At 39.7% G+C, this 22,456-nt stretch overlaps 1 protein-coding gene across 1 annotated transcript in view; it reads left to right on the top strand.

Annotated features, from left to right (window-relative positions):
- LOC149447470 (short transient receptor potential channel 5-like) overlaps nucleotides 1–22,456 on the top strand; it is a 431,706-nt gene that overhangs the window by 397,078 nt on the left and 12,172 nt on the right. Inside the window, exons 8-11 of the mRNA XM_089652492.1 lie at nucleotides 5,549–5,758; nucleotides 5,944–5,985; nucleotides 9,525–9,614; nucleotides 17,153–22,338. Coding sequence (XP_089508618.1) covers nucleotides 5,549–5,758; nucleotides 5,944–5,985; nucleotides 9,525–9,614; nucleotides 17,153–17,860 — 1,050 coding nt within the window. The 3' untranslated portion in view covers nucleotides 17,861–22,338. The remainder of the gene's footprint in view (nucleotides 1–5,548; nucleotides 5,759–5,943; nucleotides 5,986–9,524; nucleotides 9,615–17,152; nucleotides 22,339–22,456) is intronic.

The raw sequence follows: 22,456 nt of genomic DNA, 5'->3' as shown, positions 1-22,456 counted from the left end.
TTGTTTACATTGGTGTGTCTCCCCAGTCACTGTTCCTCAGCGATCGCTGGGTGCCAGCGGGGAATCTCTGGCCAGGACCTGGTTATTGACATCCCTAGCCACCAATGGCACGGGTAGGGTGGTATGCACGCTCCCTACCCAGAAAATGCAAATCACACATTTGTTTTTTTGTTTGGGTCTAATGAGATTTGAAAATTATGGTCACATGGTTATATAAAGATGCTTATTCTTGTGGTAAGGTTTAGTGAATTAAGCCAATAGAAATAACATTCTGTTTAAGTTTGCTGATTGTGTATTTTGTCATTATATAAAGGCTAATTATACTGCAAGCAAATAAAAATTAAATTAAAGACCATCTCCATTACTAACCCCCTCCCCCCAAACTGATCGCTGATGGCTTCCTATTGGCTGTCCAGTGGTGGGGTCTAGTCAGGATACAGAAAAGGAGTGACTTCAGCACAAGGGACTATCAGGAACCTGCAATTGCAGGTATATCTGCAGCACTAAATTAGAGGCTCCTTGCACACATAAATGGCAGAAGTGAGACAAATCAGATTGTGGACTTTGTTGAGTATATCAATCTTCACACCTTAAGAGAAAAAATGCAGGATGGGGGGGCATGCATTTTTTGCCCACTAATTTATGTAAAAACATGTACAAAAAATCAAATAAGTAAATAATATTGTTGCAACAAGTTCCACAATGAAAGTGTGCCAAATGGATTAAAGCTAAAAATCCCGGAATTGTTTGGATTGAATACTTACATTTGTCCGGCTTGGCACAATGCAAGTATGTATTACTCATACCTGAACTTTGGGGAAGCTGAATATCACTGTAGCAGTTGGCACTACTAAAGTTATAGCCACAATCTTCTGGATGGAGGGAGGGGACAGTGATGTAAATATCTCCACTTCATCAAATGAGAGATTGCCTGGTATTTATGGAATAAAATACAAGGCATTCTGTGAATGGCAATGGTGCTGAATGAGTGTCCTTGTGGTCAGTGTGCAGTGCAGTAGTCATTCACATAAAATCTGAGCAGGACCCAGAAGATCACTGATATCACTCTAGTAGTGTCAACTACAGCATTGTATGACCGCACAATTATCAGTTGAATTAGTGCAGCGCCGAGTAGCAAAAAGAGGCCTGGTCATTAAGGGGGGTAAATTCTCAGGAGTGCAAGTAGTTAATTTGTTTCTATTTTTAACAAACAAAGCACACTGGACCAAAAAATAACCCCCAGTATGTGTTTACATTGAGGGCTGATAAAAGGACATGTGGATGGGACCTAAACATACAATGCACACGGGAAAATGCAAACTCCATGGTGATTGTATCACCATTAGGGATTTAATCATAGACTCCAAAACTTCAGGGCTACGGTGTTAATTACTAATTCATTTCTTATCCTAAAACGACATTATCCACAGTGTGAGTTAAGACATTCTTTATTCAGCTAAAGATGAAATGATATACAGTTCTTGAGTGTTTGAGAGTATTGAATTTCCTTGTTATAGCTAGCAATAATTAATTAGTCTGTCGTATTTAATAAATGTTTTTAAATTTGTGCTAATGCATGTTGTACTCATACCATTCAACATGATGTAGTCCGTGACAGTCTGTGGAAGTGTACGGTTGTAATTTTCATGACCAGGGGGTAATCAGCCAACATTTTCTTTTTTTGTAGTAAGGATCACATTAAACTGAAGAATCATATGTGCACTTCATGTTACCATTCTTTCACATCCTCAACTGTTCACACAGGTACTCTGCCTCCAGGCTTAAACTGAAAAGCTATCACCATTGGCAATTGCCCAAAACACTGGTATGATCTTCTAGTAAAGTATATAAGCATATACTGAAAATTCATATACTGAAAATAATGGGCTGTAAGCATCTATATCACTGGTTATCAACACACATGATGAAGATGACTTCAAATATGGCTCCTTATATTACCAACTGCAAACATGCAACAGAAGATGGTCAGAGATTATGGGGATGCTACAAGAGATGGTCAGATATGGTGGACATGATACAGAAGATGGTCAAAAATTGCAAACAAGCTATAGGCGTTACTGGAGACTAGAGCCATACTTAAAGTGACGCTACCCTGAATCTCATTTAAATCTCAAAATTCATTTTCCTGCTGCTGTGATCCAACTTCCTATTAGAGGGTGACTTTGTTCATCCTGCCATGGTCTATGTGGGAATATAACCACCCTGTCTTGCTCACTGCTAGGATGAACTAGGGACTGTGAACTATGGAATTTGTAGTATGCAAAGAGTGGTGCAAATGAACGCAACTACTGTGAACTACTTGTTACAAACCAACAGAAGTGAGGGGTAAAGGGAGAAGTTAGGAAGTTCATTAAGCACAATATTCCCCCCCCCCCCTCCCCTATGCTAATGATAAAGCTTAGGGTAAAAGCTGAGGGGTTCATTCACAAACAACAGATCTCTGTACCATAGTTTCGAGGCTCACCCGCCTCATATTGACACTGAAAATTAGTCTGTCAGGGACCGCCGCGGCGCCTTCCCCGGCGCACGCTCACGCCGGGACACAAGCACCAGGTCCCGGCGGGCCACGGCTGACAGGATTCCGCGCATGCGCAGTAGGAGCCGCGGGCGCGCCTTGGGCGGCCAATGACAGCCCGGGGGCACGTCCTGGGCGGCCAATGACAGTGCAGGGCGCAATATTTAAAGATGCCCTGCACTGTCACAAGTTGCCGCAAGGTCTCATCTGTTACCTGAGTTCCTGTGCCCTGTGATTGTGACCCGGATTGTTTGACTTCTCTGCCTGCTCCAGCTCTGACCCGGATTGTTTGACTACGCTGCCTTCTCCTGAGTTTGACCCAGATTGCCCCTGACTACGCTGCCTTCTCCTATCCCGACCCCCGGCTTGTTTGACCATTCTGCGGACTGACTACGATACTGACCCTGCGTGTGACCTGACCACTCTCTGCCTGCCGTCTTGGTACCTCGCCATCCCCCACGGTGACAGCCACCTGTTTATCCTGCCTGGTCCTGCTGGCCTCCTCACATCTGGCTCTCTTCTGGTTTACACTCATCCCCGGAGGTTCCCTCTGCCACTGGTGGTGTTGCTCGGAGGTCGTGACCTGGTCCTGGTTCTGCTCCAAGTCCATCCCCACCATCAGGGGCCCTGGTGAAAACGCAGACCGGGACTTAGACTCCACGCTCCGGGTGATTCCGTCTAGTGGGCTGCCAGAGGCACCACCTGGCGGATCCGTAACAGAGTCTCTCTTTTTATTGTAAATTCAGTTGCAGTATCTAGATGTCTGCTGCAATAGAATGTATGTAGGAATAGGAGGAAACCCAATCATTAGCCATGACTGTCATCAATTCACTAAATTCATGACAGTCATGGGAGTCAATAGATAATTAAATGGGTGCAATAGATCGAAGCAATCTTACAATCTCAGTCAATGGCATTTTTAGCCATGTGGCTACAGTGGATCAAAATCATCTGTGAAGTCTCAATTATTTTTCTCTTTAGGTTTAAGTGATAGCAATATTGGTGGATTCAATAGGTGGCCTTAGAAGTGGGCATGCACAGTAACAGAACTCAGCAGTTACAGAGAATAAAAATGATGTGGCCCTGCTACAACTAATACTACCTATAAGTGGAAGATAATGCATAAAAAGTATATGTAATATAAATAAATATATATAAGTGAATAAATATAAATATGCACCTCCCAAGTGCTACAAAGTGAAATATAACACAAGTAAAAAGGTGATAACTTATTCCACACAAATGTGTGTGTGCACTTAAATAGTGATAAAGACCAGGAATGTCCAATGAAAGGACTAATAGTGCCCAGTTGATCATAAAAGGAAGCAAGGAAATATCAAAATCTATGCAAGACACAGTATAGAATGGACCACACAAATATGGTCACTGGAGTCATCATTAGATTAAAGTACAGGAAGTCCGCCCAGTCTTTGAATTCAGTCCTCTGTAGGTTGATAATTTTAATTTCCATCAAACGATGGGGCATCCTTACGTTCCTAACACATTACCCAGTCCATATCAGTGTAGATATCCAGCATGATATTTTCCCCCATTGAGATCTGATGTGTTTGTAAAGTGTTCCTTTAATTGTTTTGAGCAGTGTATTTTCCCTAACCTGTAAACTTGTAATTTCCCTCGCTGACTTCTCCATCAAGATCAGTAATACAACTATCAGTCCCTCCCCTCATGCAAAGATGCTAGGTGTAATCCTGGACACTGACCTGTCCTTTCAGTCCCAAATCCATCCATTGTCCAAATCTTGTAGACTCTACCCCTGTAACACTTCCAAAATACTCCTCTTTTTAACTGATGAAACCACTAAGCAACTCATTCATCTCTTGCTTTGACTATTGTAACTTCCTTTTCATAGGCCTACCTCTACACAGGCTATTCCCCCTTCCAGGGGTGGACTGAAAACTTATGGAGCCCCCGGCAATAGGGGATCATGGGGCCCCTGTGTCCTTGCCCACACTCAAAGCACACCCAAAAAAGCCTATAAAAAGGTACCAGGGGCATTTCATGGGGCCCCCTACTGACCCTGGGCCCTCGGGCAGTGCCCAAGTGCTCGAATGGTCAGTCTGCCCCTGCCCCCTTCAGTCTGTTGTTAAAGCTGCTGCCAGACTGATTCACCTTACCTACCACTCAGTGCCCTCCACTTCTCTCTGCCAATCCCTCCACTGGCCTCTGATTACCTAACAAATATGTTGTAAAATTCAAAATACTAACACCATTCAAAGCCATTTACAACTCTGTTTCAAGCTACATCTCCAATCTTGTCTCTATATATCACTCAAACCATTCTCTCCATTTTTCCCAAGACCTCCTGCTCTTTAGTTCCCTTGTCTCCTACTCCCATGCTCATTTCCAGGACATCTCCAGAACTCTCTACCCCAATCTCTCTCCTACTTGGTCCAATTTTAATCAGTCCCTGAAAACTAATCTCCTCAGGGAAGCCTATCATACCTTCAGCTAAAAAATTAATCTTTTATTTCTCCCATCAGCTCATCCCTTGTAGTTATTACATTTTATTCCACCTGCCCCTCCATATTAGATTGTAAGTACTCAGGAGCAGGGCCCTGAATTTTGTTGTTACTGTACTGTTTCCCTTTACATTGTAAAGCACTGTGCAAACTGTCGGCACTATATAAATTCTGAATAATATTTGTAATATTAATTACTGAGAAATAGAGTGCTAGTACCACTGTTTTATTTCTGTCTGTGTCCCTACTGTAAATTTTCTCTCATGTCCTGTCTGATGAAACTGTTGTCAAATCTGTAATAGAACTAAGAATAGCAGTAAAAACCCATTGTGGGATCTTACCCTTCCCCACTCTTTCAAAAACAATTTAGAAAAAGTCATGGCTATACATACACTTTCATTTTTTTTTATTTGACTGGAGTGCACATATATTTTATATTTGCTAACTCAGAGACGATATGGTGAATGTTAGGTTAAGGTCATGGTTCAGACTGCAAAAATGTACTGACTGGTTTCCTTTTATTCTCCTGTAGGATCATGCTGATATTGAATGGAAGTTTGCCAGGACTAAACTGTGGATGAGTTATTTTGATGAAGGTGGCACTATGCCACCCCCGTTTAACATTGTTGCAAGCCCAAAGTCTATCTGGTACCTTTGCAAATGGATCCACTATAAGTTGTGCCCACATAAAAAACGTGAAGAGGAGCTTCAGAAACAGCACGAGAACCTAAAAACCTTCACGGTAAAGCCTGATAACTGACATTTTTTCCCTTACAAGTTTTTAATTGGGGTGTCCTAGGCCTCCTAATGTTTAGTATCTTAAAGTTCTGCCCTGTAGAGATTCAGCTGGGGATCATGGAAATGACCTTTGCAGAGACATTATGCTGCTACACGCTACATAATTAATATGTTCACCTTTAATTGCAGGAGCGGCACGCTGACAACCTTATCCAGAATCAGCATTACCAGGTAAGATTCCTTCTTATAATAACAGTCTTGATAAGTTGTGACTCAAAACAGTTAATGAAAAGCTTGCAGAACATTCCTGACTTTACATTGCACTCTATGACAAAGCTCCAGCAATGACACTGTAAAATATGTGTGACTTCTCTGCAAATGTTGGTGAGTCATTTTTGCTCCGTAAGTGAATTGGTCTTGACCAAAAATAAGGAGAGCTAACTTTTTACTCATGATATGTGAATTTCTGACTTAGAACAAGTATGTGCTTATCAGGTATCCGTACTCTTTATATGTCCATACTTGTTTCTATTCAGTGACAAATTAATGCATGATGAATATGCCAGTCCTTGATTTTACTTGTTTAAAGAACAAGTCAGCAGTCATATTTACAAAAGATTCAAGCATCCTGGAAATTGCACTACTGGATAATTCTACCTTGGAACTTAGAAGGCAGTTATATGGCATCACCATGGATATAAGAGATATTTAACCAAGGCTTTTTTAGCCTGCACTAAAATGTGCATTTACTGGGTGCAATGAGCCTGTGCCTCAGGGTACCTTTTAAAAAAAAAAAGGTGCTGGTCAGTTTTTGTTTTTTTTATAAATTTAACCCACTTCACCATAACCCACTAAATACTAAAATACTGAATTTTTCATACTTGTAGTTACCTACTACAGCAGACCAAAAATTTTGTGACACATAAAAAGAGAGAAAATATATATTTGCCTGTTGTCTATGACTTATAATTGCTAAACACATTTACAGAGAATACAATTATTTCTTCAGTGTTAAAAAAAAATGTTGTTTATGATGTAGTTAGGATATAGATCAGCCTTCACTAAATGGCGGACCGTGGTCCCGATCCAGACCTAGTGAAGGCCCAATCTGGACCAACAGCTCACCATTCTGCTCTGCTGGATTCGTAATAAACTGCAGTTATTGGTTGTTAGGATTGCCGGCATCATAGCAACCAATTATTTCATGTGTGTGCCCTGCCCTCTGCAGCACGCTTCTTCTCCCAGTTCTCCGTCCCTGCATGGCTCTAATGGAATATACTGATTCCTCTCTCGTCCCTTCTCTCTCTCACCTTCCCCTCTTTCTTAGCAGCTCTCTCTCCCACCCCCACCATTCCTCTTGCTCTCACCCCCTTTCTCTCTGACTCCCCTCTCTCTCTTACCCTCCCTCCATCTTGCCCCCCTCTCTCTCGCCTTCCAATCTTACTCATTCTCTCTTTCCCTCTCTCTCACTCCTGTCTCTCTCACCCCTATCTCTCTCTCGCCAACTCTCTCCCTCGCCTCCCCTCTCTCTCACCTTTCCTCTCTCTCACCTTCCCTCTCTCTCTCTTCGCCCTCTCACCTCCCTCTCTCTCTCACCTTCCCTCTCTCTCTCTTCGCCCTCTCACCTCCCTCTCTCTCTCATCCCCTCTCTCTTATCCCCCTCACCCCCTCCCTCTCACCCCCTCTCCTCCCTCTCTCTCTCATCCCCTCTCTCTCTTATCCCCCTCACCCCCTCCCTCTCACCCCCTCTCCTCCCTCTCTCTCTCATCCCCTCTCTCTCTTATCCCCCTCACCCCCTCCCTCTCACCCCCTCTCCATCTTACCCCACTTAACCCCCCTCTCTCTCACCCCCCTATCTCGCCCCTCCTCTTTATCCATCTCTCTCCTACTTTTCCATCTCCATCTCTCTCTCTCCCTCTCTCCTATTCCTAGCTCTCCTCCCCCTTCACCCTCTCCTCTTCTGTCTCTATTCCTCCACCCCACTCTTCGCCTCTTAGATTCTAATAGGAAATTCATTCAGAATTCAGAATATCAGTAAAAATGCATTCTGTCAGTAAAGTTTCCATATAAAGAAAAAAAAAAAGTTGTGGAGGAGTTGGCAACCCTGTAAGGAAGGAACTGAGTGGGAGCCGAATGCCGAACAAAGCAATTAAAATGATTGTAAAGGCAGATTTTTTTCTTTAAAATAACAATGTCGTACTTGCCTGCTCTGTGCAGTAAGTTTGCAAAGAGCAGCCTCAATCCTCTTTGTGGGTCCCCTGCCATGCTCCTTGCCCCTCCCTCCTGCCAAGTGCCCCCATAGCAAGCTGCTTGCTATGGGGGCTCCCAAGCCTTGTCTGTGCGTCCATTCACACACAAATGTGGCTTGGCCTTGTCCCCCAGTCTCCACTCTTTGGCTCACTGGCTGTGACTTACAGTAGTGGGGGCCAATGGCTCCCACTGCTGCTCAGCCAAGAGGAAGAGATCTGGGACAGCCACTGTTCTCGTTCACATTGCTGGATCAAGATGGAGCTCAGGTAAGTACTGGGGGGGACTGGGGGTGTTGCTGCACACAGAAGGTTTTTTACTTTCATACATAGAATGCATGAAGGTAACAAACCTTGAGCCTTTACAACCACTTTAACCCCTCAATCATCGGGCATCTTTACTGTACTATGTAGCCAGCAGGTGCTACCAACAGCCCCTGAAAACCAAACTCAATTTTTGTAGCAGCGTGCTGTGTGCACCACACTTTATCTAGTATTAGGGCCCAAGTTATGATCTTGTATACATGCCCACTGTTTTCATAAAACAGCCCTGGTTGCATCAAAGATGGCTGCTGCACATTGTCCATCTTTGAATCTGAAAGTGCCCATCAGCTTCTACAGAAGGAAGCCAGGAACTTCCATGTAGGCTATGCTGCAGTGGATATTTAAATGCCCCATCTATGCAGCTAAGCTATAATAACCAAATGATCAAACTAACAAAGATTCCTGGAGGCATGGCTGGGAAGCCTACGGGCACCTGACATGTCCTCAGATGGCCACCAGCTTTGAACCTGTAATGGGTTTGGTGGCTTCCCAGAAATGGCAAGGGGAATCTCTGTGAGCCTAAGCTGCAGACAAGAATTGTATACTGGATCTTTTCTGAACATGAGGGCCCAACAGCTTCCGCAGTTTGCTGATGGGCCCTTCTGAGCAGTTGGGATGCAATATGTGGAGGATGGCTGATACAAATGCATGTAATGTAGGCAGTGCAATATGTAGGTGGAGCTTTGTGTAGGTGTGGCTTAAGTGTTGGGTGAGGACACATGGGGCCCCATGATCTCCAATTGCCCGGGAGCCCCATGAGTTGTCAGTCTGCCCCTGGTATATAATAGTATGATCCTCAAAACAAATAACCCAGACTTGGTACCACACTTACACAGATTGCACTTATTACAGAATTATTCAGCTTGATCAAACTGTTTTATATCATGTAAAGCTAAAAAAAATACAAGTCATTCCTAATTTGCAAGTAAATCTGGACTGTACAGGAATATTTGAAGTGAAATTACGTTTTCATTGACCATTCCGCCTTTTTCAATTTGCACAATGGGGGTTATTTACTAAAATTGGAGAGTGCAAAATCTGGCGCAACTCTACAAAGAAACCAATCGGCTTCCAAGTTTTATTGCCAAAGCTTGATTGAACAAGCTAAAGTTATGTGCTGATTGGCTACCATGCACAACTGCACCAGATTCTCAGTGCACCATTTTTAGTAAATCTACCCCAATATTTCTCTTATTTCAGGAAGTTATTCGAAATTTGGTGAAACGATATGTTGCAGCAATGATCAGAAATTCAAAGACCAATGAAGGACTAACAGAGGAAAACTTCAAGGTATGACATTTATCAAAGGTTACAAGTCTGAGGTATCAATTTTTATTTATAAATCATTTGTTAAATTCCATGAATGGAAAAAGCAAGTGGGCATAAGCACTGTGATTCATGAACTAAAGAGGTTTTGTAATAATGTCCTTGAAATGTAATTGCACTGTCTCTAGAAACTACCAACACTGATGCTCGCCTTTCACTGTTATTCATGAGGTTGAATGTAATTAACCACTTGCCCTCCAGAGAATTTACCCCCCCTTCCTGACCAGGCCATTTTATGTGATGCGGAGTCCTTTTTTCCCACAAATAGAACTTTCTTTTGGTGGTATTTGATCACCTCTGTGCTTTTAATTTTTGTGCTATAAACAAAAAAAGACCAACAATTTTGAAAAAAAAAAAAATATCTTTGACTTTTTGCCATTTCATGAATCAGGCTCTGCTACTCCCTATCTCGTAGTTGAGAAATTATCCATGCCAAAATCATGTAGTGATAAACATGATCATGTGTTTTTCCCCCTTTTGGGGTAGTTACACACATCATATGTACCCCTTGATGAGTCAGCTTGTTGTGGAAAGCTCGGACGATGCTTACATTTTGAGAAAGAGACACTACATTATGGTCCGAACTCAATATTTTTATGTATGAATTTTTGCACTGTCAGCACTTTAAGTTGCGGGATGTTTATATATCTATATACGTGTATTTTTGCACTGGTAGCACTCAAATTGTATCGCTTTAGGTATTGTTTTTATAGGGCTGCATCTATATTTACCAAATTACCATAACATTTATGATGAGACAAAATTATTTACTTAACCATTTGTCCTTCAGAGGATTTACCCCCCTACCTGACCAGACCATTTTTTTGTGACATGGCTCTGTGTTACTTTAACTGACAATTGCACTCAAGGCTGCACTCAAATGAAATTTCCTTTTTTTCCCATAAATAGAGCTTTCTTTTGGTGGTATTTGATCGCCTGTGTGTTTATTTTTAGAGCTATAGACAAAAGACCAATAATTTTGGGAAAAAAACCTGTATTTTTGACTTTTTGCTATTAAACATGTCCAGTAAAAAAATAAAAAAAAATCAAATTTAGTCATAAAATTAGGCCAAAATGTATTCTGCTACATGTCTTTGCTAAAAAAAATCCCAATATGTGTGAATTAAATGGTTTCCGTGAAAGTTATAGCTAGTGTCTACAAATGGCAGTATCTATACATCTTTTACTAGTAATGGCGGCGATAAGTGATTTATAGCGGGACTGCAGTGGGCATCCTGACACTGGAGGGAAATGACTTGGTGTCACCGACATCCCCAGTAACACCAATACAGTGATCAGTGCTAATAAAGAGCACTGATACTGTACTAATGGCACTGCGCAGGAAGGGGTTAACGTGGCACGATCAAAGGGTTAACTGTGTGCTGTTTTACTTTGGGGGCTGTATGTGTGTTTCACTGCAGAAGCTGACAGGGGAGAGGTCTGTATGGTTTACATACAGGTCTCTCTCTCATTGGAAATCCTCGGAGATCGCCTGGTGTTGGCAGGGAATCACCGTCCGGAACCCGGTGATTGACAAGCCCAGGTCACTAATGACGGCGCAAGTAGGGTGCAGGTGCCCCCTACCCGAAACTGCAAAATCTTATATATATATATACACGTGATTTTGGGCACCCGTGCCACCCTGTAGCAGTATTTCTGCTATAGCGCGGTGCAAAAGCTGTTAATGAATGACACCGAAATTAAACACATTTTTCTTATCATGCACATCTGCAGTATATGTGCTCATTAATATACTATTCTATTAAGAGCTTTAAGCCGGCCATAGATGGTTCGAATCTTGGTCACTTCAACAGGCTTCATTGGAGATTCAATACATCTTTGGGCAGGTTCGTTGTATTGAAGTCAATCGATCGACTTCAGTACAACCAGCCTGTCGGATTTTTTGCATGTGATTGCTGCTGGTGACTTTAGCCGCCAGGCGTGAACATTATGTTCTGCCAGCAGGCAAGGCTCCCCGCTGGCAGAACACAATAGAGCTGCATGAGGGATTCCCCCATCAACACTGACTTTGTTGATGAAAACTTAATCTGTTGCCCCCTGGTTGCAGGAAAGAGATTTGTATCATCTATGGCTTGCCTAAGAAATTTATCCAGTGTTTTTATGTTTTGCATAAGTTTCCTGCATGTGATGCTATTCAAACTAACATTTACTTGCTTCAGAATGAGACTGGAGAAATATTAAGTAGTGTTAAACAACCATCATTTTAGTTTAACGCATTGAGCACAATGAAATAAACATTTCCCAGTAAACTATTTGTTAAAATTCTTACCCCAGCACTTTGCAGTTAACAACTTTCAGTACTGTTGACCCCTGCTCTGTCAGTGCTCCTTCCCTGAAATTCCAGTTTTCACAAAACAGAGTTAACAGTGGACAGTACAGTCTTTTAGTTTGGGGGTGGGACGGGCAAAGTTGTGGCTTGCCATCCTAGGCTACAGGGTTATGTGTTTCTGTTGGTGCACAGAACAAAGGAGGACACAACTCTACCCCTTGCACGCAAGGGTGGCTCCAAAGGATACAACAAGAGAAAGGAGCCATCTTGAAACAGGAAATTGGCCAAGGCACCAGCTTCAGCTTAAACTGGAACATAGGCCAGGAATATAAGATAAATCAGGTCACAGTTGATGTGTTTTTTTTTTGGGTTTTTTTGCGGTGCGGTTTGCATTTTTTTATACTGTGTTTTTAGAGCGTTTTTGATGTGTTTTGCATTTTTGGGATGTATTAATGTTGTTAGGTGGAAGTGTTTGTTGTTATGCAGGAAAGCAACTCATATGCATTTTTCAAGTGTTTCCATTAAAGTCTAAGAAGCCAAAAACTCACCTTGCTGCAGGCAAAAAGGTCCCCGACCCTTTCCAAAAAAATGCACCAGTTAAAACGCACAAATGTGAACATGACACATAGAAAATCATGTTAAATGGACTGTAGTGCTTTTCTGCAAAACTGAAAATGCACTGCAGAACTCATAGGTGTGAACTTAGTCTAAGTGATTAAATAAGCTACTGAAAGCACTTTAAAAAACTGCGCTTTTAATATCACTGTAACGATGATGTTCCCAACAATATCCATTGTTGACTCTTTGGACATGTCTGTGTAGAAAACAAAGAACATACAGGTTTCTGGCAGACCCCAAGTCCTACGAATGTAGGCTCAGACTATAGCTACATACATTATGTCTATTCTAAAACTAGTTCTACGTTCAGTAAAATTGTGCCAATATTGTAACTTTTATATCAGTTGTCATACCGAACTGAAGTCGGTCATAGATGGTTCAAATCTCGGCCAGTTCAGTAGGGACTGACAGAGATTCGAACCATGTATGGGCAGGCTGAGTGTACCCAAGTAGATAGACCGATCCACTTGGATTCAACTAGCCTGTTGGATTTTACATGTGAATATTGCTAGCGACTAATATAGCCACTAGCAGTAATCACTGTGTTCTTCCAGCGTGTACGGCTCTCTCTGTCTGGGAGAACACAATTGACGCACGGGAGGCATTCCCCTATCAACATTGACTTTGTTGATGGGGGACTCGAACGATTTTCTTTCCTGCAACCCTTGGCTGCAAGAAAGAAAATAGCGCAATCTATGACTGGCTTAAAGTGTTACTAAACCCAGGACCCTGCATTCACTATATCTGGTCTCCCACAGTACACAAAACATGGAAATGCAATTACTTTAGTAAATACAAACTGCTAAATACCTTTTCTCATCAGTAGTATTTATCAGTCTTGTGAGATCTATCAGTGTCCAGGCGAGCACTGGTTAATCTTGTAGGAGGAGTTTTCATTCTCCTCTGACTGTCTTATGAAGCTGCATGCCCCCTTACCCTCTGTCTGGATAGTGCTGATTGGCCCTGTGCCGATCACATGCACCCTACCAAAAAAAAAAAAAAACCTCTCTAGTAATACACACCAAATTGAGCATGTGTAGAGTGACTCCTAAAGCTCTGTACTATTAGCAGATGGATTGGGGACAGTAGAAGAAGAGGAAGATCAGAGAGGATAAAACAACCTTTTTATACAGTGCCGAGGATATACCCCTTGGGTTCCACAGCGAGTATATCAAGCATGCTTTACTGCATATACAGACTGATTTTACTGTTGTGGGTTTAGTAACACTTTAGGAATGCAGACACTATTGTGAATTACAATAACAAATTCAGGAAAACATGATGTTTTATCTTTACAAACTCTTCTACACTATCAGTAAGTCAATTCCATGCAGGTCCCATCAATTTCTAATACACCTATGTTTATGCATGGATTATTTACTGTGTACACACAATCTATTTATTAGACAGTTAAATCATTCTTATATAAAGCAACATTTTCTGCTAAATTTGATGTATAATGTGTAACTTTTACAGCACAAGTTGGGAATTTATTCAAAAATAAGTTCCCTTTATTCAAAATAAATCACACAGACACTTTTCTAATTCTGGAAAATAAGTATTGGGAGAAAAAAGTGAAAGTCAGAAAGAAATTTATGGCATTTTGACAATGCAAGTATAATAGTGTGCCAATTATTAATCAGCAATCTGAAGTGAAACATTTCAGCTGCTTATATACCTGTATTTTGTGTCAAACCTAATAAAGGTTAATCATCACCTAAGACAGCCAAACACAGACACATAAATCCCACAGGAAGCAATTCATCCTCTTCACTGCTGGCCTTCTCACCTTAGCCTTAATGATGAAAGTATCATACCGCTTTGAAATCTGCTATTTCTTCTGTGTTTATCCTCATTTTGAAAAATAATTCTCACTTGAGTTCGGCTAATGAGCATACATGTGTGGTATATGCATATATACACACACCTGTTATGTTTGTAAGGGTGTGCACTGGTGGTCTGCAATTGTCATTTGGTATATTGGAAATGTAACTAGATGCTATAGAGGACACTTGTAATTATATTATCTTTTGTTTTTATTAACTATGGAAAGGGAAAAAAAATCTTCCTGGCACACACCTACAGTATGGCTATTATCAATAAAACTGCGCACACAAAATTGTACAGAAGAAAATGAAATTGTGGCCACAGTCTTCTCAGCACTCTCAAGTTGTATTAAATGGCATTAGACAATTACTCTGTCTGTGTATTTATTCATAAAGTTAATCATTTGAATCTTATCAGCACTTCCAGAGCCAAGCAATCAATAAGAAGTAATACCAAGATGTATTAATGATTTTAGAAATTACATAGTCAGGTTAAAAAGAGTCCAAAAAATCCTAAACCCTCAATTGATTTAGATAGTAGCTTTAAAACCTTATAAAGCATGCTCCAAATCGCCGCAAAGGGGACTGAACTCCTTCTTGACCCCTAAAGGCAACTGGATGCTCTCTGAATCAACATCCTACAAGGCTACAGTATTTCATAAAGCAACTTATTTTGAATCTATATATAACTCATTTATTTCTCTAAAGCTGAACTACAGACAGATATAGACAACACAAATAAATGCAGATATGTAGCCATTCATTACATCATTAAATGTGTTCTTTTATGAGAGAGGAGTATAAGAACCTGACTTTGATATTAGCTTCTTCCGAAACCCTATTCAGCAGAGCTTAGAAAGGGGTGGGAGAAATAGCCCAATGAGCCAGTCCGTTGTACTACAGTTCCAGGTTAATTTAACATTTATGCATAGTGAATTAAAGCTGTAAACAAATATAATATGTTATCTGCTAGCCTGTTATGCAGTAGTCTACCTAGATTGCTGAACTTTATCTTCTTCCCAGTCACCAATATATAGCTGTAGAGCTTCTGTTGTTGAGCTGCTCTTCATAGCACTGGAGGGATAATATGTTCTGTACATTAAACTCTCAGAAGAATGCTTCTTAAATAAATGTTCTCAGACATTGCAGGGAAAATTACAGCAAACTGTCTTCATATCATGCTTCTATTGTGTGCATGTTTGTAACCTTAAAGCCATCTAGTTTATTGGAAAAATGTTAAAAATGGGTATGATTCCAATAATTAACAAAATCCATGTCTGTGTTTGAAATAGTGTTAGATTTCTCTTTGAGAATAGTAAACTGTGAGAGATTTGGAAATCCTCACTCAACCTGAGTGCCCTTGATATTCACTGCAGATTGCCATCCAACTTTGTCTGCAGATAGGCCGAGTGCAGAAAAGGGTACAACCACTGAGCCAACCCTTGACAATTCCTACAAGAGACGACCAACACTTCCAACTGTTAGAAGTGCAAGATAACAATTGATAGGCACCCCCTACATGCCTATATTTTTGAATGATAAACCAGTTAAATGAGTTGTGTTCTCGCCATTCATTCCAGTTCACACATTATTATTTACCAAAACCATAGCTTGCAGTTGGTTTTCAACACCATCTGTTGCCCACATTTAATGTCATTTTAACATCCTTACTATGCAGTTTGACAGCAGTGCACACTTTCTGTCATGTAATTAGACAATCTGTCCAGGCTTCACTGCACAATAGCGAATGGCTTGGATGTTGATTAGAACCACGTGTTTTCACCACTCTCATCAAAGTCCTGTACAATCCACATCTTCCTTGACATATTTGAAGAAAATGTAATTAAGGTTGCCTAAACTGGTATAAATTCTAGAGAATTTTGAACTGGAAGGTGTCACCTGGCTAATTGGTAAAAATTCTAACATTGCAGGACAATCTCATTAACTAGCACTAGCTAAGGGTATCCAAAAACAGATAACAGCCAACAGGAAAAACTTAGGAGGCTAGGGCCTAGTAAACTAGCTAAGCAACATTTATGAAAAACGTGGTCATTTCCTCAAAAGGTCAGAAATGTTAGATTTTAATATCATTAGTTTAAAGTATTACTAAACCCACAACAGTAAAATCAGCCTGTATATGCAGTAAAGCATGCTGGTTTTACTCAATGTGGAACCTAAGGGATTAGTCCTCCACGTTGTGTAAAAAAGGCTGTTTGATCTTAACTTCACTGATCCTCCCCTTCTTCCAGTGCCCCCCTCTTACCTCCTGATAAGACATATCATGTGGAGTCACTCTGCACATGCTCAATTTGGTGTGTATTGCTAGAGAGGCTTTTTCTTAGGAGAGTGCATGTGATCAGTACAGGGCCAATCAGCACTGTGCAGACAGAGGTCAAAGATTCTGCATCCTCCTAGAGCAGAAAGTAAACTCCTCCTACAAGCTTTAACCAGTGCTCTTCTGAAGTCACAAGACTGCTGGTGAGACGAGATATTTAGCTGTTCATATTTATTAAAATAATTGCATTTTCATGTAGTGTGTTCTGTGGGAGACCAGATATATCGAATGCAGAGTCCTGGGTTTAGTAACACTTAAACCCCTAAACAAAGAAAAATGTATTTATTAATGATTTGGCAGTATATAGGAGTTTTCTTGTAGTAATAAGCTTGCAAAGTAAGTTATGTGTCTTATATAACTAGCACACAACCAACTGTGCATTGCTGAGTCAAAGAAGCAGCTTTATCTTTACCTATCTGTTACTTTGTTGTAGGAGTTAAAGCAGGATATCTCCAGCTTCCGTTATGAGGTGCTTGATCTTCTGGGAAACCGGAAACCTCCAAGGAGAAGCTATTCCACCAGCAGTACAGAGGTATCACAGAAGGATGAAGCGACAGAAGAGACACCCAAGTCAAAGAATGTTTCTTTTAATATAGCCAACAAGAAAAAGGATTTCAATGTCTCAGCCCTTATTAAAACTATGTCTGGGATTGAAATCATGGATAATGCACCCAAAAGCAATGGCATTAGCAAGCGTTCTTTCATTCGTAATGGAAACAAGCTCCAAAGGCTTTCAAGTTCCAAAAAGGAATCTTTTAAAAGACTGGGCTTACTTTTCTCTAAAATGAATGGACATATGCCAACACCACCAACTGAACCAGTATATTCTATTTCTGATGGACTTATTCAACCTCACTGCATGTGGCAGGACGCGAAATGTAGCGAGCAAGAGCCAGAGTGCTCTAATACTGAAATTAACCTCAATGAGGTGAGTCAAGATGGGAGTATTGGTGGTCAGAGTCATGATCATTCTCCAATTTGTTCCAACTCCCTGCACTGTGCTTCCGACCTCTGCTCTTCTAATACCAAGCTAATAGACTCCACGGAGGATGTGTTTGACTCATGGGGCGAAGCATGTGACCTGCTCATGAACAAGTGGAAAGAAGGGCAGGAGGAGCAACAGGTCACAACAAGACTATAAAATCATTATTTAGAACTGCTGTATTATTTAGCAAAATATAGATTTGTAACAATTTCCTTTTACAGAGCATTAAATAAGGTAGGAATCTCTTCCCGTCCACATGGATTAGTGTGGACGTTCATTAACAGTGATCTATTTTGCAATATTTTTTTACCATGTTTGTTTGCTTTTTATATCAAGGCTTACTAAACTGTCTAAGCTTTCATGCTAATCTTTTCAGCATCAGCAAGGCTTTCAGACTATAGAAGAACATTAAGGGGAATGCCAAGCATGTGCAGGCAACACTTGCTGCACTTGCATCCTAAATGTTTGTCCACTGATACACTCCCCCCAGCTGTTTCCCTGAAAAAAATTTCTTCTAAAATATCGTTATGGATTTTTGTATTGCAATTTCCACCAGCAGCATGTGGGATTTTGACATTTTTGCACAAACACTATATATTGAGATAGATATAGATAATCTGAGCATATCTTTTAGCATTTCATCCCCTTCCTGCACTTTTTAGTTTAAGTGGACAACCGCTATAAGTAAGCATTAACTCTACACTATGGCCATATTGTATTTCCATGCATTCTGTAAAAGTCTTTATACAATAAAATATAATCGGCAACTAATTATGCAGAGTTACGTTAAGTGGTAATATTCCTAAGAACACACGAAGGAGAAAACAGTTTTCCAGTTGAAGTGCAAGTCCATCTGAAACGAATAACTCAGATGGCTTAAATTTCTATTATCTTATGAAATTAAGAAACATTCGAGGGAACAGATCATCTTCATAGCAGCACTCACACTGGGAGAGAAAGGGGTAACGCTAGGAGCCAATCAAGAGTCCTGATGACAGAGAGCCCTCAGTTTGTTCCTGCTCCTTCGCTGTTTAGTTACAGGCTGGATGGTTAGCTTTATTGCTTAACTGCAGTAGAGAAAAGTTTTGTCACTAGTCTTTGTAGGACTATGCAAATCTCAGGACTGGAAATACATAAATACAAAACATTTGGTAGGTAACCCATTTCTATATATGTATTTTCTTGTCTGGCTGGAGTGCAGCTTTAAGGCTGTGATTATACTGAGTAATGTGGTGAAGCTCTCTCTCCACGATTTCCCATGTAGATATAATGCAAAGGTTTTCTAGAAAATACGTTTTCAGTTTGACATGGCCGTACAGAGACCATTGATGGTAAAATGTGTCCTGACATTTATTAAGATGCTATGAATAACAAATATGAATACAAATTTCAAGGTAGTATCAGAACTGAAGAATCTGAGATTTTTGTGGAGATATTTCAGACACACATGGCTGGCTATAACAGTACTTAGTGTCTGCACAGTATGAAACAAATCATTTGCACAAACATATATGTAGAATTGGGTGAAATATCTCATTCTCCAATCATACTCCAGGAAATATTTATCTATATGTTTGTGAATGTCATGGATAACTTATTTTAAATAAGGCAACTTGCTTAGGAAAACAAACCGTTAAATGTTTATTTTTTTCAAATTTTATGATCTCAGAAACTCTGGTATCATTTGTAACATTTCTGCTAATTTACTAAAGATATTGGGAATCTTCATTTAACAACATGTTGCTGTGTTCGGTTTGAAAACCCAATCATGGTCAGATGAAATATACAGGAATTCATTTTACAGATGATTGGAAAATTGAAGGGACTCTTCACTCAATTTATTGAGTGAAGTTTCTTAACTTTTTTGTTAAATCCATTTTTTTGTAATATCTCATAAGCTTGAGAAAGGTATTTGTATTCTTGGTCTAAACTATGTGAAGCTCAGGGGCAGGCACAGAATATCAAGAATAGTGATTGTGATTTTTTTTTTTATCCAAATCTATTATCTAAATATATAGAATCGCTAAAAAATGAATTCTTAAGTATATTATTTATTCTTTATATTATATATGGATATGTACTGCTGTACATTTGCACAGACTTAAAACAAATATTTATCCAAGCAAAATCCTACTACTATAAGTATTTGAACCAAGAACCAACAAATAACACTTTAAATATATGGAGGGGGGTGTGGTTTTCATGCACCTCACATTTTATGTCCTATGAAGCCAGAATTAATTTATCCTAAAGAAATCAAATGTTTTAAAACTTATATGAAAAATGTACTCACTATAAAAACATTAGTATTGTTTATATCTATTTAATGATCTCAGGAATGTGTCAGAAGACAAGGAAAGGTAAGCACCATTTTTGAAAATTAAGCTTAATTTAATTTTAGATATATTACGTAGAAGCTGTTTGCAGTCTTGGCAACAGGATATAAAAATTTGCAGTATGTAAAAATGTTTTTCAGTATTTAAAGCTTGTCTACTTGGTTTCCCTATGAAAAGAGTATAGATCAGATTGGTGTCAGACTAACCATTTTAAACAGCACATTGTTACTCATCTTAATGGAGTCTGCCCAGTTATATAGTTCAAGCTAGAAAAGGTTTGACTACAAAAAAAATATTAAATTGCATGGGGTTTTATAGGTCATCTTAAACTAGAGGCATTATAAAAAAAAGCAGAGCAGAGGAAAGTTAAAGGTTTTGCATATACAGTAGCTACAACAGGATCCTCTGAACAGTCATGACTGGTTATTTTCCTTTTATTTTATATTATAACTACATTAATAAAGGAAAAACAAGGACTTTCTTTGTATGCATATTTCAGTCTGTCAGTCTGGCTTATAAGGCCTACTTCATTGTCAATTTATCACATTTTGTTAAGCTATAATCCTAGGAAATCAACATTTAACGCAGAAATAAGTTAACAAATAGGAGCCAGAAGCATTTGTTTAAGCTTGCTGTGTAGTTGTAGTTAGACAATTGTGAACAATCTGATCTGTATGCACAAGGAAGCACACTTGTTTTGAATGTTAATGTGAACTGCAGATAGTCCACTATTATCCCACTATTATTCCAGAAGAACAGTGACTGGATGAAAAAACCACATCAGTTCTTTTTTTTTTTTTACTGATCTGTAAACAGCACAAGTTTATGTGTCTGTTTATACAGGCCCAATAAAAACAATTGGCTGCATTTAGATCAGTAGGAAAAAATGTCAGAATACCTAAAAACATGGCCTAAGCCAGTAGACTCTTTGAGATTTGAGGAAAAGTGCCAATCCATTCCTAACAATACTAGCATGATATGGCAGTGTCCACTATCTAGTGGAATACCTTCATTAGGAAACTAATACCATCTATTGAAGATCTACATTAGGAAACTGCTGCATAGCAGGAGATACATTGTAAATCAGAGACAGCAAACATTCCTTGTCTGTCATGTTTTCTTTGTCTGTGGCAGCCAGGAATAATGAACTAGTCTGGATAACAGACCAAATGTAAACAACAGCTATTTGATACAGTTTGAGAAAAAGAAAATACATCTATAAGCAGAAAGAATGGTTTTCTAGCCAGAGACATTAGTGATCTTCATAGCAGTCCATAGAGTTGATTTACTAAGGGGAAATAGGCTGTTGGCAAGCAAATTTTCAGTTTGGAAATGAATGTCGGAAACATTCACATTTCAAAGAATATTCAATCATGCGCAAGAGATATATATATATATATATATATATATATTTGCTTGGACATGACCTCATTCACTAAGGAAAGTGAAAATTCCCTTGCAATGTGGAAATCCTATTTGTCTTTATAAATCATCTCCAATTCTAGCTTACATGCTTACCTTGTTCCATTCAACTGAAAAGCTATATATCCACATTCTCAAGCCCTACATGCCTGTAAGGTTTGATACAGCATGTGGCAAAAAAACCCATGAGCCATTCAACCTAAACATAATGCATACCTTTTGTGTGAAGCATGTTAGAATTTTAGTTTGCTCTACCTCCTATCCTGGTAAGCAGAGCTTCTGAGTGTGAATATGTTGGCTTTCAGAAAGCAGATTGCATCCTGTAAACAAAATATGCATATAATAGTAGCATTTTGTAGAACACTTGTGAAAATATAAGGTTTTGAAACATTATTTGCATGAAATGCCAATCTGTTACAACCCATATCTTATGCAGAAGGAATTGTTTTTCTCAGAACAATGTTAATTACCTGTTAAACAATTTTACTGGCCCAGATGGGACATTTCTCAGGGTGACTGAGCCTTTGCCAAAATAAGATGCAGATTTAACAAATTCAATAAATGCACCATTATTTTTAAGATAATGTTCTTTGTTTTCATTTTGGACATGTATACCAGCGGTAATGCCAAAGAATAAAAATATGGGGCATATACAATACTGGATCATACAAATCATGAAGCCACATCACTTAAATCATCATTGTAATGTCATGTGAATGCTGCAGACTTCTGGGATGTGCACTTTACTGACCAACTAACAGACATTAACTTTGTCCTAAAAAATTCTGAATTCTAAACTTTACCTTCCCATATATGCAGATTGGGTGCAGTTTGAACCTCATGACATGTAAAAAAACATTGCTTCCCATGGTGCCAGTTCACATATGTCCAATGCATTGGTGGTGCAGATTCAGTGAAGTTTTAAAATGAGTCCTGTACGATTTCTGAGCAGTGCCTTCAGGTTCAGGTGCGGATTACAGGCTATTGACTTCTA

This window comes from Staurois parvus, unplaced genomic scaffold (genome assembly GCF_062004578.1).
Source record: "Staurois parvus isolate SC_StPar_1 unplaced genomic scaffold, SC_StPar_1.0 ptg000684l, whole genome shotgun sequence".
NCBI lineage: Eukaryota > Metazoa > Chordata > Amphibia > Anura > Ranidae > Staurois > Staurois parvus.
Note: the sequence above shows the minus strand (reverse complement) of the source record. Positions and strands in the feature narration are given on the sequence as shown.